We start from the raw sequence: 18374 nt of genomic DNA on the forward strand, positions 1-18374 counted from the left end.
TTTTATGTATACTCTTTTCTTCAATCAAAACTTTCGTTTTCACTTCCACTTCAGCTAAGATGACACGTTATGGTTTCTCTATTCTTCCTTTGCTAAATGGTTTTCTCCTCTTTACAACAAGGTCAAACAATATTTGAAGAATTCCATCACTCACCAAATCGATGAATGTAGGTAAAATTACTGCCAAATTTTATTGGTCACGAATGCGTCAGGAAATCAAACAATGGAGTTTCTGAATTCCTAGTTTGCGATATCCCCTATGGCTTGCCTTTAACAATCGCCACCCATTCCAGAACAAATTCGGGAAGACGTTGCCACGGATTCTCTAGCCATTCCTGCTTGTCATTCTCAGAACAGTCATTTTGCAGCCATTTCTGTAGAGGTTTGGGATGATCTACCTGATGAAGATGTATCACTGGTGGATGTCAGTAGCCTCCAGTACAATTTCATATCCATGCCGGGTCTGCAATTCCAGGAAATTGAAACAAGATCAAGCGAAGAATGTTAGGAGTGAGATATGCTGTTTGATCCTTTCTCTTTCTTTCTCCCCTTTTGTCTTGTGTTTTCTTTGAGCTCCTCTCTGCTTTTGTAACAGAGCTCTGCTTTCATGGAATTCGATGCATTATCGGATTTTAGGGTTTCTATTATACCGTATCTGTTACACATCGGCTAAAATTGAGGAAAATGTGCTAATCATGATCCTGACTGTCCATTGAATTGGACAGAAACACCGAGAATTCATTCTAAAAATGGCGTGAGAATCATCAGACGGTTTCACGTTGACCGGTTTCTGTCCCTCCTCCCGGCTCCGACTGCGCGCTTTTCCAGCATTTTTGCCTCGATAAACTTCGAGAGCTGCACCAGAAATAATGCACGGTAGAAATTGGGGAAGCAGGAGGGGAGGCAGTTGGGGAGCTTCGATTTCATTCTCCCCCTTTTTAATCGGAGCTCTCGATGGTTTTGAGCAGTGGGTGTTGCAAATCGAACAAACCCCCCGCTCCCTTCGGGTTCCAGTCTGAATCTTGGCTTTAAACGCTATTTTCTTTCTTGCTTTCTCCTCTTTCTATTCCTCTCTATCTCCCGTCGATTACACGGCGCTCGCGTCTCTCATGAACGTCGTCTTTCCTCCTCCTCTCCACCTTATCCTCTACTCCTTCCTCTTGCTTGAAGAGCAACTTTAGAGATGTCAGCATGTCTGTGAAGTCAGATCATGTTATCAATGATTCGAAGAGTCATTTAGAACCAGAGCTTATAGACTGCGGAGATTTGGAGCGAGCCGGAGATTCCATTACTGAAGGTGCCATGCCTTTCATCTGATCATAAATTCAACGCAATTAACCAGTCATTCTTGATTTCGATCTTATCCTTTTATATTTCTCAGTTTCTTCGCTAGCTCCTCTCTTTGTTTGTTACTTGCTAGTAAAGAATCTTGCTTCTCCAGTACTGTGTCATTCTGTTCTGTTATTGTTCTGCCCGGTAATCCTTTGCGGAATCATGGAGTGAATGTCTTGATCATAAAAGTCGTAAGATTCCGATTTCTTCTGTTTCTTGTTGATATTTTTACCTCTCAATGCATTTGTGAAATCCAGGGCCGACGCATCGACGAACAAGGACCCCTTCCGTGGTGGATGGTTTGTGGAACAAACAGGCGCAGATTATTCCACCTCAGATGACAACGAAGATGAAGGGGCTCTTAAAGGGTCTCAGATACATTTCTCAGATATTTGGTACGCCAAACTGTAGTAAAAATATATATAATTTCGTTCTTCCCTCCGGTCGATTGCTCGGTGTTCTTTTCTCCCTCCGTTCTCTCCGCTGAATCTTTAATCCATGAATTTTGAGTTGACAGATAACAAAGAGCAGGAGATGCAGATTGGTCTTCCAACAGATGTGAAGCACGTTGCCCACATAGGTTGGGATGGCCCCTCTATAAATGCCCCGACTTGGGTAAGCTAATTTGATCTCCATTTCGATCGATATTTACTTAAATGAGACTCGGATTTCGGAACTCGATCGTTAGCTTGTTTAAAATTCTCCACCGCATTAATGTTCTTCAAAATTGCTATAGAAATGAGGCTGAGATTCTGTTTTACAATCGTTTTTTCTTTGGCAGATGAACGAGTTCAGGACGACGCCGGATTTTTCCTCGGCGCCTCTTAGTACCGTTGGAGGAGGAAAAGATATGCAATGTTCTGGTTCTTCAGGTCGTAATTCAAAATTTTCTTTTCATGAGAGAAATACCCTCTCTGATTTCCTATATATAGAAGCTTATTAGTTCAGAGCGGTTATCAACCGCCCGCAGGTGGGAACCAAGAATCGGCGAAAGACTTGCCGGAGTTGCCGAAGCCATCGCGGCGCCACTGTTCATCTGGCCCTCTTCCCCGTGATGGGTCAGAAGCGCCGAGGCCATCGCGACGTCATTCCAATGAGGAGCATTCCGACGCGCCCAGGCATCCGCGCCGCCGCCAGGGTTCGGGAGCCAGCGGCGGGAGTAGTGGGAGTGGCGGGAGTGGCGGCGGTTCTCCAACCAAGGACGCAGCCGGTGGCAGTCAGCACTCTCGGCGGAGAAAGTCCAAAGGATCCAGCGGGGGCTCCGTGCGATCGGGCAGGACCAAGGCGCACGGGTCCACGTTATCCGATCCGAACGTAAAGAACGGTGAGCCTTTGCCGGCTCTGACAGCCATAGCTGAGGGTGAAGGAAACTGAAGTTGAGAGAGAGAGAGACTTGGTCCAGTTATTTCGTGAAAATTCATTTGTCTGTAAAGAAACTACCGAGAACAGTGTCATTCCCATTTGGTGGAATTGTTTGCTCCTTTTTCCATCGAGAAACAACGGAAATAGGCCATGTTTTTTCCATAATTTTTTTACAGTATGCAAGTTAGATGGAATTTTTCCGTTTCCCAATTCTTGAACCAGAGCATATTCTTCAATCAGCCTTTTGGAGTGTTCTTGCTTCATTTTAGATTAAAAAAAAAAAAAAAAAGACGAGGACGAAGGAAAATAGCGATAGATTATATTTCTCCTTTCTCTCCCAGATCACCATCCAGTTCGAAGAAAGATCATGAATGATGAACAGTCAACAAACAAAATTCTTCAATATTTAAGTCTTGGTAGAGAGAGAACAAAATGAATCGCTATTTCATTCATCCTCCATTACGTAACATAAACCTCTGTTTTTTACAGATTTATCCTGTTCAAGCAACTCAACCAAAAATGCTGTTTCAGTTTCTCGTTTCCCGCAATCTGTAATTCCTGCAATCTAGAACGCCAATAAAGAGAAAAGACAAAGGAAGGAGAAGAGAGCCAGGGAAAGTTCCGAAGAGGAGCCCCGAGAAAGAACGGCCATAGCATCTGGAGTCACCGGTTTTCTGCAAACCTTCAACGACCCCAGAACGACGCCACTTTTTGATGAATCCACACACAAATCATGATTTCCTCCCAATTTCACCTTAGCGTGAAACTTAACAGGGAGGGAGATCTTTCCGCTCAGACGATTGTTCTCCAAATTCATCTCTTTCAACGACTCCAGAAGCTCCAATTCAAACGGCACGGTTCCTTCCAGCATGTTATTATCGAGTCCCAGATAGCAGACATTCCTCAAAAACAACCCCATTGATCTCGGAATGCAACCCACCAGCCCCAATCCGGAAAGTCCTAATCCCAAGACACCGCCGAGCTTCTCCCAGATTTCTGGGATTTGGCCTCCTAATGGGTTCCCGCTCAAATAAACCTCCCTCAACCTTGGCATATCAGCTAAGAAAAGAGGGATGCCGGAATTCGAGAAACGGTTGTAGCTGAGGTCGACAAACTCCAATATCTGTAAACCCACCAGGCTATTTGGTACTTCCCCTTCAATCCGATTGAAGCTCAAGTCCAGTTTAAGGAGATGCGAAAGCAGCCCAACATCCTCTGGGAGAAACCCCGTCAAGCGGTTGTAACTGAGATCGAGAATCTTCAGATTCTTTAACATGCCAATATTTCTGGGTACTTCGCCGGAAAATCGGTTTCTCGTCATCACAAGCTGCTCGAGCCGTGAGAGATTTCCGACGGATTCCGGTAGAATCCCGCCAATCCTACTTCCAGATAACACAATCCTTCGTAGACGAGTGAAACATCCAATCCTTCCACTGACGACCCCTTCCAGAGAGGGGTTATCGAGGAGGTAGAGTTCTTCCAAGGACGAAGAATTCAGGTTCCAAAGATAGCCAGGGAGAACGACTCTCTCCCCAGTGAAACATCTGTAGAAGAGCAGCTTCCGAAGAAAGGGAAAAGATGCAATACGAGGAGAGAAACTGGAGTTGGATGAGCACGATGGATTAGACGAGTAGTCCGAAACGTAGCCCAAGTTCAGCTCAGTAACGTGAAGCCGCCCATGGAAGTAATCACAGACTATGCCATGAGGGCCAGAGATGCAGAGGTCGTCAGGGTAGAGAGATCGCCAATCTACATCCGAGTTAATCGCCTCGAGTACCCGGTACACCGATTCTTGCTCGTCGGAGCTGAGAGATTCGTCGGCGTCGGAGTAAGAAACGAGGATGACAGAAAGGAATATGACAGCACTGAAAGTAACAGAAGCCCTCATCTACTTGTATGGAAGGGATTGCCAGACGACGAAAGTAGAGAGACCCAATTGACGATCTTGTGGTGGTCGCATATAAAAACTTCAACGCCTGAAGTACAGAAACGAGGAAGCATTAATGAAGGTTGGAGCAGAAAGAGAAGAGAACTGATAAAGCGTGTGAAAACAGAAATGTACTTTCGGCTGCATGCAGCCATGCACGAGACATGAAAAAGCCTCTTAACGATAGGGGCATAATAGTCTTTTTACTGTTTTGTTTTTTTGCCCATCTCTGTGTAGCAAATGGACGGATCAGTCTTCCAGAAGATATGTTCACGTAAACATCTTGCAACTTTTCTTTGCATCGGACGGTTCCCATATCTCTGGAACTAAAGCAACGGCTAAGAAGATCGAACCCAACCAAAGAAGCCGTTCGAGATTTACTTCGACAGCAGGAGACGGTTAGTTCGTGTCGGGAAACGTGCAAGAAGTGGCACCGAGGTGGCGCCGCCTCGTCTCCGTCGGCGCGTGCTCTCTGACTGACACGGTCAGAACAAATGTTGGCCTTATGACACGTGTACTTAGTGTCTCTTGTGTGGTACGGCTCTCACCCTCTCACGAACCGAACCGGTTGGGCGACCCGATATCGTGTCGTAACGTCTTACTGTTACTCGTTGCAGACGTTAATGGTGGAAGTGATGATTAAGACGTAAAAGACGTAATTTATTAGCACCCTATACCAGTCTTGAACTCGATTAAAGTTTTTATTGACAATGTCTACCTGCTTGATTACATTTTTGGTTTGTCGATTCATGCTTGTTATGCAGCATTGGGAAGTAATTTTAAGGTCGGAGGAAGGGAATCGGAGATTCGAAATCGCCGTTCTCGGGTACGGATGTCCAGGTTCTTACAGATGAACTGTCGTTCTTCCACTTTAACTGATTTCCCTGTCAAATTTTTGTTTTTTCTCTCAATCAGCTGGAAGCTTCTCTTGCTCATTTTTCTTTCATATTATGTGGTTTCAGAGTAACCCTTCAGAAAAAAAACAGAAAATTACGAATTCGAAGTAGCAATTTCTCTGATCCTGAGTTGATTATAGATGATTCTTCGGAGTCAATTGAAAGAGCATTACCAACTGAAATGGCAAAATTCTGCGCGCCTACTTATAAATGGATAAAGAAGCCTGCAAGGCGAGCTTGATATTCAGAACCCTACTACACGATTTCCATGCTCGGTAGTCTTCCCTCCTTGTTGGGTGTTTGTTTTTTTTTTTTTTTTTCTATAAAAACCTCAGCAAGACGCTGGCAACAAACAGTAGAGATCTCTCTTTGTTCGTTTTGGAGAAGACGGGTTAGAAAGCGTGGGGGAGAAATGGCTAGTGTTAGGAGCTCTCTGGCCTTTGTTTCTTTCGCTGTGGCTTTGTTTCTCTTCGACTTTGCTGTCTGCTCTGGTTTGTACTTCTAAAAGACAGGATACTGTACTGTTTATTGTGTCAGTATAGGACTCGGAGCAGACGTTATTCATTATAGTGATCCATAATCAGTGAGCTTGTTTCTGTGGCAGCAGCAGCAGTGGCGGCACCTCCGATCGGTGAAGAAAAATCTGTTCGCGTCAACAATATTGTATGTTTTCGATTCTTTTTATAAAATTTGAATCTAGGTGTAATCTGTTTCATCACTTGTAATCTGTTGCAGACGAAGTCACTGCGCGGCTCCTGGTGCATAGCGACACCCTCAGCAAACGAAGCTTTCCTGCAAAACAACATCGACTTCAGCGTGCAAACAGGAGAACATCAACTGCAGCGTGATCCAGTCGGAAGGATTTTGCTATTTCCCTTTCAATATTGTTAACCATGCCTCCGTTGTGATGAATCTCTACTACAAAATGAACAAACAGCAATCGTCGGCTTGCTACTTCGCTGGCACTGCCCTGACTGTGCTCGAGGATCCGTGTAAGTAACACCTCTCCTCCATTGTTGATTGCTTTTGGACAAGAAGTTTTTTTATCTGTTCTTGATGTTTTCTGCAGCTTACGGTAGCTGCGTGTACGCGTGAAGACGGATCGATGGGGTTTCTGCTGTGATGAAGAAGGATCTGTTAGTAAAAGAAATAGGCGGACTTGAATAATTAATATCTGTTGTGGATTTCTCTGGTTCTGTTTTGAAACTTTCACTTGTGGGAGATTGTTCATGGGAAATTTGAATATGAAGCTCGTAGCAGTCGTCTGAGAGATTCATTCGCGTTGCCCGCGATTCGGCCGGGCTGAGTCGAGTTTATGAGTTGGGACTTAACCGAGAGCCAGTTCCAGCTCAGGTCATGAAAAGAGAAAATATAAGAATAAATAATTAAAAATAAAAAATATAAATAAATTCTCTGATGTGGGCTTCCTTGCAATAGGGGGATGGCATCGAACCCAGCCCAAACCCGAACCTGCCTATGTTCGAATCAAGTTTGATTTAAATATTTCAAACTCGAACTCACCGAACCCAACCTCGAACCTAAAATTGTTATCAATCTCAAGTCCTGAGTTCGAATTAAACTGAACTTCAACATACATTTAAAACTTTTCAAAAAAAAATATATAAAATAAATTATATATAAAATTATGCATACATTTTACAGGACACTCTACAAAAAATTTGACATAACCTATATATAATACCTATATAAAATTAGACAATAACCTCTACTTAAAATTGGACATAAACTATATATATAATACCTACATAAAATTGTCTATACACTCCATAAACACTTCATGAAATTATCCATATACTCCATAAAATAGTCTAAACACTTCATACACTGCATAATATTATGAATAAACTCCATACAATAATCAAACATAACAAAATTAAATGAAATATCAATATCAATATCAATTTATAATCACCCAAATAAAAACTATAAGTCCATTATAAATTTATAAACTATAGTTGTTTCTCTTCATGCTAGAAGATAATATACGTCTTTGCATGAGCAAAATATCCACCTATGACAAAAACAAAAAATTAAAATTAATTATTGTCAGATAAAAAAATACTCTTTCACTACTAGTTACATAACGTAGCTAAAAATATCAAAATTACCATGATGAGAAAAACATGAAAAATCATGTAGCTGGTAGCATTATCTCTACACTCTTCTTCTCAGCCTGTATTCATAAAATAAAATTTTAATAAATAAAACTAAAAAATATACTCAAAAATATCATAATAAATAAATAATCAAATAAATTCACCTTTGGATTTTTCTTGACACCGTGAAGAGCCCGAACCCAATCATTGCCACAAATCAAAGCTTGAACTGTATTTGGTGCCAAAGAAGAATGATATGAATCTATTACTCTACCACCAACACTAAATGTAAACTCCGAATCTACTGTGGATATGGGAATTATAAGGATATCTGCTGCCATCTTAGATAATACCCGAAATTTCATATGATTCGCTTTCCACCATTCTAATACATCAAAATCATATTGTGAAGTTTCCTCACAAATATATATACCTTCTTCAAGATAATTTTCCAATTCTGACCTTTGTGAATTAACTACTTCCACTTGTTTCATATAATTCATTAACTTTGACCAACCTGAACTTGATGAAGGATATGACCTACGACTTGTGGAAACACCCATAGAGCTAGTACTTAGAGTAATCTCTTCATTTCTAATATCCACATTATATAAGGATACATATTCATCGTAGATCTCATATAAGGTGCGTCGAACTAAATTTATATTCATCATAGCTTCCTCCTCAGAATATATCTCTGGAAAACACATTTCAATCAACCTTAATTTGACCCTTGGATCCAAAACTGAAGCAACAACCATCAATACATTACATTCACCCCAATATTTCTCAAATTTCTCTTTCATTCTACTAACCATTGTCCTAATGAAAATATTTTCATTTGTAGAATGAAAATTTAGAACTTTTTTTACCCTATATACCTCACTAAGGTACAAATTAGAAGTAGGGTAGTCACTCCCAGAAATTATATTAGTAACGACATTAAAAACTTCTAGAATCTCACACACCATTTCAACCTTTTCCCATTCATCAAGACTTGGCAAATAATTATAAGTTGGTTCTCTAACTTTAAATCTAGAGAATGCATATTTGAATTTTAATGCAGAAGACAACATGTCATAAGTGGAGTTCCAACGAGTTGGACAATCAATAACCAACCTCTTTTCACCTATTTCTAGTTGATGTACAATTTCAGAAAAAGTGCGAAGTCTAGCCTCAGACAGATTTATGAATTTGACACTCTCACGCACATTCTCAATGATATCCTTAATCTGAACAAGTCCATCTTGGACTAATAAGTTCAAAATATGAGCACAACAACGCACATGAAATAACTTCCCACCACAAACCAATTTTTTTTTTCTTGAAAAATCTTCTTTCAAAACTCTCATACAAACATCATTATATGCAGCATTATCAACTGAAATACTAAATACTTTATTTTCAATTTCCCAATCTTTCAAACACTTGTAAATAGCATATGCTATATCAACGCCACGAGGAGGAGGAGGAACATGCACAAAACTCAAGACTCGTTTTTGTAGCTTCCAATTACTGTCAATAAAATGCCCAGTAATAACCATGTACTCAATCTTTTGATTTTGGGACTTCCAAAGATCCGTGGTAAGACTGATCTTGTTAATCTCTTTTAATAAAAATTTCAATTTCTTTTTCTCTGCCTCGTACAACTCTATACACTCCTTCTTAATGGTCTTATGGGATATTTTCTCATAATTCGCATTTGCCATCTTCATTAAAAAATTAAATCTCTCCTCTTCTATTATCATGAATGGATGCTCATGCATAAGAATCCAATAAGCAATGAGTACTCTTATTTTAGCTTGATCATATTTGCCTCCAAAATCCATAAAAGGAAGTCCAAATGGACTCTGATCAACATTAGACCCCACTCCCACTGGTTGAAAATTTATGATTTTTTGTTTTCTCATTCCCACTTTTTTACTAGGGCAGAGTTTCAAATGTCTACTCATATGTGTGGTCGCTCCACTACTAATAACACTCAAATTGATTTTACAATGAACACACTGAGCCTTTTTTGTACCATTAAGTAATACTTCTTTGAATTCCAACCACACATGGGATCTTTTTTGTCTTTTTGAAGTATGGGTAGAGTCACCTTCATCCTCATTTAGGGTACTTTCATCTGGGCCCACTTCTATTACATTAATAGTTCTAGATGGTAGTGACTCTGGTGGAGTTGAGTCACTATCTATAGCCACACTAGAACTAGTGTTAATTATTGATGTCAATTGAGGAAAAGGTGTTGACATTCTCACTTCTACAAAAAAAAAAAAAAAAAAACAAAATTACAAATTAAAAACATAAAGAAAATAAAGCAATCCCAACAACAAAGATCCTACACATAATTTAAAATACTTATCAGTAATAAGGAGAACAATGCTTACGAAGATTAACAATTCTAGGGGGAACACTTTAATGACATTGACAGGAAAAGACAAAGCAAGATTATCAAAACTACTGAAGTAGGAACTTGTATGTACCTCCTTAGTGAGATTTCTACATTAACTATAACTTCATAACACAATATCCTAAAATAAAATTACCCAAATACCCCTAACCTTTAACATTCTTATATCTCTAAAAAAAATCATATGAGGTAGTCATTATTCTATTATTTCTGGATGATTTATTTTTCAATGACTGTTTTTCTCTGTCTCTGTCTTTGTCTCTCTCCCTCTCTTTCACACACACACACTTCTCCTTTCCCTCACATCACCAAGGACATTGATGCAGCCCAGAGAGAAGGTAAGCTTTTGTATCTTAGTGAAACTTAGCTGAAACAGGATAAACCAAAAAGCAAATAAGAAACCTTAATTTTACTGATGTAACCTTTCCATCTTTTAAAAACAGTTGCGAATAATAAGCTGCAAGGAACCTTTCTCAGAAAGGATGACCTAAATATTATGGCCTTAATGCAGCAAGAAGAACTCCTTAGCTCACTTGCACTAAGAGTCAACACGGACAACTCCAACCAGTCCTGTATGCTGCTTTAGCACTACTTGCAATAGGAGTTGGAGGGACTCGTTTCAACACAGCCACCATGGGAGCCAACCAGTTCCACAAGGCCAAGGCCCACAACATGTACTTCAATTGGTTCTTCTTCACCATGTATATTGCATTCATTTGGGATGGGGTTATGGAATCTGTTTAGTGGCTAATGCTATTAGCCTGGCTCTGTTTTTGACTGGGAGGCGATACTACCGGCAAGTCGAGGCTGAGGGGAGCCCCTTCACAACGCTGCTCTATGTGGTATTGGCAGCAGTTAGGAAGAGGAAAGTGACAGTACCCATCTGGTGGGGAGGGCTACTATCAAGGGGACAGAAAGTTGGCTAAGTCACGTTATCCTCAACAAACTTCAAGCTTCAGGTAAGAGCTATTAATTATCTTTTCAAGACTTGAAAACTCAAGAAGTTGAAGCAGTAGAAGATATTGTAAGATAGAAGAAAACCCCACTTGCGTCAGCTACTCTTGGTATCTTTTCCTCAAAGCCAAGTACTCTAGAAATTTTTTCCAGAGCAGGGATGAGCATTTGGGAAATTTTCCCAAAATCTAATACTAACAGTGAACATCACGTAACATCTAAGATTTCAACTTAATATTCTTTACAATTGGGCTCTCAGATGGTATACGTATGCATTGGGGTGTTACAATAAGAGGGGGCATTATATCTCTGAAGTGTTTTATATTGTCATTACAGTTGGTACAAGCATGTAGAGTCAACACGGACAACTCCAACCAGAGTCTGGAGACTGCTGTCCTAAAGATTGGATTCTACATTTGTAGGCAACCTGATTTACAAGAGGAATCTCAGGGAAGTTCAGAACACAGCACCTATTCAACTAATCAATCGCATGCTGGAGATTATCAAATAGAAACAAATCAAGCTGATGAATGTTCATTAGATTACAGTATGGACAAAGCAAACGAGCCTGACTAATAAAGCGAAGCGAGAGCTAGAGCTTTTCTGGGGTTAGGTCGTGGACGAAAAAAAAACAGATTAAATAAGCATCTTACCTCTTCCGTCGGACAGTCGCTTTCGTCGGCAAGGAAGAACTTCGGATGAAGATAAAAGATGAAGAAATCGAAGATGACTGAGTCTGAGACAGAGTGAGGAATCGAAGACGGAGAGGGAAAACTAGGTATATGATTTATGAAGACCAAAATCGCCCATTTCCGATGAACCGCCGCCCGACGAGCAGCGATTCTGATCTCTAATCCACGATTTCCGCGAGAAAATCGTGCTGCCAGAGATGGAATGGAAGAGTTGCTCCCGCGGTCCCGCGACGTGACTCCCTTCTGTCTTTCTCCCGACTCCCTCAAATTCCCCGAATCCGGGCCGTTCGTTAAATTAACGAACCGGTTCGCGAGCCGATCTAGTTCGAGATCCAGATATATTGAATCGAACCAAACCAGAACCCAGCCGAGCTCGAGAAGCGGCTCTGTGCAATGCCACCCGTGGCCTGCCAATTGAAAATCCACACCAGTAGAGTCCAGCTTGAAATTGCCGCTATATCTAGCTGCCCTTTTGAATCTTTGATTGTTGGGTTTTAAGGAGTAGTTTCGCGGGTTTCTCTGCCACCGCAGGAGAAGACCAGGAACACTTCGGTCCGAAACTCCATTGCCAACGCAAAAAAATGGCTTTGGCTGGTCTTTACCGCCGGGTTCTTCCATCTCCTCCGGCTATTGAATTTTCTTCATCTGACGGGAAGGTAAAAAAATTTGTGATACCGTCGATGCTTCTCTTTCTCCTCGATTCCCTTTATTCTCAGTGCCGGAGAATGTCTCCTGTTTATGAAAACGATTTTGAGAACATACCTCCTAGTTGCTTCTCTATTAAAGTTTTACCCCATTTCTCTCTTTACGTTAATTTTCTGTTGAATGTTCTGTTTTGGACATTTGCACTTGTTGCAATTACCTAAGCCCCTCTATCAATTCTTCGGAAGCTTGATGTTTCTGTTTGAGGATTCTGCTCTTCTACTGGTTCGTTTCTTTGTTAAAAATTCCTTCTTTGTGTATTGCCCTGAGGTTTCCAGTGTTCGTGGTTAAAAAATACAGCCTTCTAGTTGCTTCATAAACGGTTGAGATTGTTTTGAGGCAAAAAAGAGTACCGAAACAAAACAAAAAATAGCAGGAACATTTGCCTCGTCCATATAATTTGGTGAGGATGACTGACAAGTCATAGAAGCCGAGTTTCACTTGTAAAAAGTGACTGGTGTTTGGATAAGTTTATTATTTGAAAAGATAAATCAATGCAAATCATAATAACCCGTTCATTAAGGTCATTGGATAGAATAACTTGAACAATCTGTCTTGAGTGTTTTCCGAGAAAATTTAATATTTAATGGTAGGGTGGAGTTTCCTGAAAGCCGGCACTTAAAAGGAAAGCAATCCTCAGATCATGTGGTATACGAACTGCATCCACTTCTCTACCTTATATTTTTCCAATTTTCTTTACAATTTTCAGCAACTCTTCTCCGAAGCTCTTCAAAGTGGAACCATGGAAGGCTTTTTCAAGTTAATATCTTACTTTCAGACGCAATCTGAACCTGCATACTGTGGACTGGCGAGCCTCTCTATGGTCTTGAATGCTCTTGCCATTGATCCTGGAAGGAAATGGAAAGGTAACAAAATCCTTGGTATATTGAGTGAAATTGGAGAAACTTAAAGTTGATCATGGTTGGGAGCAGCCCTTGAACTTATTTATGACAACATTCAACTTTTGTGTCTTCACTGTTTCTTCACTTTCAGGACCTTGGAGATGGTTTGATGAGTCTATGTTAGACTGCTGTGAACCCTTGGAAAAGGTTAAAAAGGAAGGTATCACATTCGGAAAAGTTGCATGTTTGGGTCACTGTGCTGGTGCTAAGGTTGAAACTTTCAGGACCAATCAGAGCACAATTGATGATTTCCGTAAACATGTTGTCACATGTACTGCTTCTGAAGATTATCATTTGATCACTTCCTACCACCGAGCTCCTTTCAAACAGGTCATTGCAAAATTTTAATTTTTTAATGCATACCACTCATTAATTACTTTTTCTATTCAATAGGTTCATGGCTTAAGTTCCCCAGGTGCTAGGATTTCTCTTATGTTATTTCTTCTCCTCAGTACCATTCGTGTAAGTACATCACAGTGGTTGTGTATGAAAATGAGTTTTTGGAGGTATTAAGTGATATTGATGCTAACCTTGGAATGCTAAAGCATCTGTTTTAGTGACAATTTCATACCTTGAGGACGTCCAGCTTATGAGTTGTGATGTATATTCAATAGGATATCTGCTTGTGTTTTATGCAGGTGGATGTGCATGGTATGTCTTAGAGCTTGAACCTCATGCATTTGTAAGAGGTCTATTGATGTTTGTTGGTTGTCAGCAGCATAAAAAAAACCAGGATTTTAGCTGAAACAGAAGAAGAGGCTTCAACCAATGCATTGGATGCAATGACACCTGTTTTTACCTTGAGTTGAAGTTTATAATTTTTCTAATAGGAATTCCTGAAAAAAAATGCAAGAATCCATCAATTTTTAAGTGCACAATTATAAAAATATTTTAAACATATGATGGAAGGAGATCTCCCTTGGTTGCAGACTGGAAGTGGTCATTTTTCACCTATTGGTGGATATCATGCTGGAAGAGATATGGCACTTATTTTGGATGTGGCACGGTTCAAGTATCCACCACACTGGGTTCCTCTTACACTTCTTTGGGAAGCTATGGATACTACTGATGAAGCAACAGGGCATCAAAGGGGGTATGGTTTTGAGTGTCTCATAGTCAATTAAAAATGAATGACATTTATGTGTTTCTTAAAATTGTGTCTTTAGTATTCCTTAAATTGAAACAAATATGAAAAGACATAAAACATGATGTTTCTGAGATTATGAGCTTTTAGATAAGTTTTCTCAATAATCTATTGGCACCATTTTTTATTGACAATTCAATATTGCACTCTGTAGCTTATATTCACAGTAATGGTCAGCTGGATGCTATATTTCAGGACCTAGGTGTTTTATATCTTTACTTTGTTTTGCATGTCTATCTTTTCTTGATTTGGTTAAACCAACATTGCTTATTGATATTTTATTGGATAAGAAGAATGTAGCTAGCACCTCAAAAAGAGATGGATGTGCCCAACATGTTAACTTCTATCCTTTAACTCACTATGCCAACTAGATTTGATTTCTGTATTGTACCATTGATGACAAAATACAACACATACTGCACACTTTGTTGTTAAAATAATGTTGCTCGTAACCAATCTTAGAAATGCATGACCAGTTCTGGATTGTTCTTTAGTAAAAGTGGCATTCTCTGATTTTGTGATAATCATATATCCATTTATGTCCCACTTGCACATGTGCTTTTGGTTTTGAAGATCTTTAGCTGTTGGAATGAGTGAAATTATGCTATTGTCTCATTATAATATTTACTGTAACTTTTAATCATTTACTTCTCAAATTCTTCCATGACCAATAGTTCTTTAATTTTCAGCTTCATGCTTATTTCGAGGCGTCACATACCTCCATCTCTGCTCTATACCCTGGTAACTATTATGCTGGACTTGGGTCTTTCCTGTTGTAACAGTGAACCTCTTTTTTCAGTTTTGCCCTTGGATTTCTTTTTTCATCTATATTTGACCAGTGTACATATTTGGAAAGTCTATTATTATACGACTGAATCACTCATTAGTAAATATCCAAATGTCTAAGAATGATGAAGGCAACATCATTTTTTAGATGACTGTGTCCAAACTTAAGCAACCACATGTTTCAACAAAACAAGAACTTTTGGAAGAAAAAGTAAGACATATTTCATCAAGCAGTTGATCTTATCTAGATAATGTAGCCCATAATTGCTGTCTTGCATCTTCTGTCAATTACTGAGGAAGCCAAATATCATGTACTACCGCGTCTTGGCCTGAAAGGTACTAACATGCAACTATACACATAAGTGGGCAATAACCAGTGAAAATAATGAAGTTTATAAGTATCATTTTATTCTTTTGATAGCAGAAGTAAAAATAATATATATGCCCATGCTCTTGCTATAAAAAAAGTTAATGCTATAACTGTTTCCGCTAAAATTATTTGTTGTTTCACATGTGGAACATCCATGATATCTTCCTTTGTTGTTTCACATGTGGAACATCCGTAATATCTGCCTTTTCTTATTTTCAAGAAGCCAGAGGAACTAATAGATGACATTGCTAAAGATGTAACTTAATAAAAGAAAGTAAATCATGTGGTAAAGAAAGGAGAATGACAAAAAAGGGGAATGGATCAATTTTGCACCTTACTGATGAAAAGGTTGACACAGCTTGCGAATGAATATGTTAGTCCGGTCTGCTGGAACTGATTTTGTCAACTTGTTTATGGTGGTGCTGAAGAAATTGAAAACCTGTTTTCATTGAAATGTTTGGAAGGAATATTTGATGTTGCTGCACTTTGTATGGCCATCATGGACCATTAAGATTATGATTGCTGTAATGCTTGGCTTTTATGTTGGATTTTGTCCATCAAGTCAGTCATATTGGTGATTATCTTAGAAGTGGAACCTCTAGGTCTGTTCCTATGGGCTATAATCACCTAATTGAAGGACATGTTACAGAGCTGTAACCATGAGAGTTGGGTTGGCACTGCGAAGTACTTAATTGAAGATGTCCCTGTCCTTTTGAAATCGGAGGACATTGATGATGTTCAGAAAGTTCTCTCTGTTGTCTTTACATCTTTACCAACTAGTGCAGAAGACTTCATCAAATGGGTTGCAGAGGTTCGGCGGCAAGAAGAAGGTGCACAAAGTTTAAGCAAAGAGGAGAAGGCTCGCCTTGATGCCAAGGTCTCCAAATATTCTTTCACTCCTTGCTGTCATTTCTTCAGTGATACTTCCATGTTCATTATATTTTAGTATTAAACCATCAAATATTGATGTTTGCAGGGAGAGATATTACAACTAGTACATGAGACTCAACTATTTAAATGTGTGACAGAGTGGCTGTCTTTGGCAAGCTTTTGTTGCAGAAATGCGTCATCTTTCTGTAAAAAAGAGAATTTATCTGATATTGGTGCCAATGTATGTTGCCAAGGTGCTGAGATATTTGCACAGAGGGTTGGGGCATCTGGAAAGTATTGTTGTAGGGAAACTTGTGTACAATGCTTAAAGGTTAATGGTGGCCAACTGAAAACACTTGTATCCGGAACAGTGATGACAGATGGCAGTGAGCAAGGGTTTGATATGTTGGTACCTGTATCCCAAACGAAACCAGAGTGCTGCAATGATATTGTTGGAACGCACCCAACTAGTAATGATGTTCTAACTGTTCTACTTCTGGCTTTGCCTCCATCTACTTGGTCTGGTATCAGCGACAAGAAGCTTTTAGAAGAAATTCAGACCCTGTTATCAGTTGAGAAGCTTCCAGTGATGCTTCAAGATGAGGTCAGTCTTTTTACTGTTTTTATTGTTGTTAAAGGATGCCCATGGATATTTTTGTTCTATCTATGTTGAAGAAGACTGAATTAAACAGAATTTTCTTCATTAGTGCTGAATCTGCTTCAGACATACGATTAGGTTAACATTTAGATTAAATTAGGAGAGTTAATTTGTGAACCACAGATCCAGGATATGTAAATGTGATTTTAAGCCATTTGCTGGCCCTTGAATTTTCTTATATTTTACTAATGTACCCCCTTTACAAACATGCGTAGGAATTGGTTTGGTTTCAAAGCTAAGATTGTTCATACCGACCTTAAGTTTGGTAACAATTTCATGGTCTAAGATGGACGCAGAGCTACTTCACATCTCCATTTCCAGTGGAAGGTGACTGCAAAGCAGTTGTTGGTTGGTATCCTCTAATGCCAACCTTTCTTGCCTTCCCCGAAGCCACCACGCTCACACAGTCTCTTTCTCTGTCCCTTGGCTGTGTGCTACCATTTGGCTATTCAAATTTCAGGTCTTCATCTAGGGAAGGGATTTGGCTTGCAGAACCTTGTAAATTAGACCTAATTTTGAGAGATCTTTGTGGGTCTGCTTTTCATTGCTACTCTCTTAAGTTTCCCTGTTTGGAACAAGATTTTAAAGATATATTTGATTCCTCATGTTTCAAATTAATATTTTCCATTTCTTGAGGAGTTAGCAGTGGAACATGGTTCATTTCTTAATATAACACTGAAGAACTTGCATCAACTGAATGAGTGCTATGAAGTCTCTTATATATTTGTCTGGCAGGTATTGCATGTCCGAAGCCAGCTCTATTTCCTCAAAAGATGTCAAGACAATAAAGTAGACGATGAGCTTGTTGCATCTTCTGAATCCTAACATTTCCACTTGAAAATTTTCTCCTCACCCTGCACTGGGAAAAGAGATGATTGTTCTGCATGTCGGATGTTAAATTGTATAAGAAAGGAGGCAAATAATTCCATGGGAATTGCATCAATATGTGCCCATCCATGAGCGACCTTTGTGAGCATGAAATGTGAATTTTTTTAATGTAACCTTCCTTTATTTGCAACCCTCTTGAAAATGAACAGTGGACAGTGGAGGCAAGATCCACCATCACCTAATCATCGGAAGCTTGTAAGCTTCATTGAAAGATGGTGAAAGTGAAACCTGCAGGTGATTCCAACATTTTTCAATTATATACTTCGTCTACTAGCCATTGCTGGAGGAATTATTGGATTCACCACCTCCTCTTCCTCTTACCTTTTACTATTTATTATGGAAGTTTATTGATGAGATATTTTCG

The 18374-nt window shown here is 39.6% G+C and overlaps 4 protein-coding genes and 1 long non-coding RNA gene across 8 annotated transcripts; 3 read left to right on the forward strand and 2 right to left on the reverse strand.

Annotated features, from left to right (window-relative positions):
- Positions 1-230: 230 nt before the first annotated feature.
- LOC137962059 (CRIB domain-containing protein RIC6-like) lies at positions 231-2858 on the forward strand. 2 transcript variants are annotated; one of them, XM_068808773.1, is made up of 5 exons: positions 231-510; positions 1590-1727; positions 1850-1947; positions 2114-2204; positions 2303-2858. In XM_068808773.1, the coding sequence occupies exons 1-5, from the start codon at positions 390-392 to the stop codon at positions 2704-2706; spliced, it is 852 nt and encodes a 283-aa protein (XP_068664874.1). In that variant the 5' UTR covers positions 231-389; the 3' UTR covers positions 2707-2858. The 2 variants fall into 2 exon arrangements, with proteins under 2 accessions (XP_068664874.1, XP_068664881.1); XM_068808780.1 differs by lacking the exon at positions 231-510 and adding an exon at positions 599-1297.
- Positions 2859-3259: 401 nt separating this feature from the next.
- Positions 3260-4582, reverse strand: LOC137949051 (piriformospora indica-insensitive protein 2). The gene has a single exon (XM_068795316.1). It carries the CDS (start codon positions 4580-4582, stop codon positions 3260-3262), a length of 1323 nt encoding a protein of 440 aa, XP_068651417.1.
- Positions 4583-5929: 1347 nt separating this feature from the next.
- Positions 5930-6612, forward strand: LOC137949059 (glucan endo-1,3-beta-glucosidase 4-like). Its single transcript, XM_068795327.1, has 4 exons — positions 5930-6008; positions 6122-6180; positions 6284-6509; positions 6587-6612. Exons 1-4 carry the CDS (start codon positions 5930-5932, stop codon positions 6610-6612), a joined length of 390 nt encoding a protein of 129 aa, XP_068651428.1.
- A 753-nt stretch (positions 6613-7365) lies between these two features.
- LOC137963032 (uncharacterized) lies at positions 7366-11936 on the reverse strand. Its single transcript, XR_011115189.1, has 4 exons — positions 11652-11936; positions 7799-7863; positions 7647-7711; positions 7366-7549 (listed from the first exon to the last, which is right to left on the reverse strand). It is a non-coding gene; the product is annotated as an uncharacterized lncRNA (long non-coding RNA).
- A 260-nt stretch (positions 11937-12196) lies between these two features.
- On the forward strand, positions 12197-18249 carry LOC137951815 (glutathione gamma-glutamylcysteinyltransferase 1). 3 transcript variants are annotated; one of them, XM_068798744.1, is made up of 8 exons: positions 12197-12346; positions 13102-13258; positions 13386-13624; positions 14224-14387; positions 15128-15179; positions 16244-16471; positions 16571-17068; positions 17858-18249. In XM_068798744.1, exons 1-8 carry the CDS (start codon positions 12272-12274, stop codon positions 17945-17947), a joined length of 1503 nt encoding a protein of 500 aa, XP_068654845.1. In that variant the 5' UTR covers positions 12197-12271; the 3' UTR covers positions 17948-18249. The 3 variants fall into 3 exon arrangements, with proteins under 3 accessions (XP_068654845.1, XP_068654853.1, XP_068654863.1); XM_068798752.1 differs by lacking the exon at positions 17858-18249 and adding an exon at positions 17338-17681; XM_068798762.1 differs by lacking the exon at positions 12197-12346 and adding an exon at positions 12993-13040 and having other exon boundaries at positions 13171-13258.
- The last annotated feature ends 125 nt before the right edge of the window (positions 18250-18374 follow it).

This window comes from Aristolochia californica, unplaced genomic scaffold (assembly GCF_029961685.1).
Source record: "Aristolochia californica isolate CCGP_79_NKW_82.1479 unplaced genomic scaffold, dmAriCali1.0.hap1 SCAF_1, whole genome shotgun sequence".
Lineage (NCBI taxonomy): Eukaryota > Viridiplantae > Streptophyta > Magnoliopsida > Piperales > Aristolochiaceae > Aristolochia > Aristolochia californica.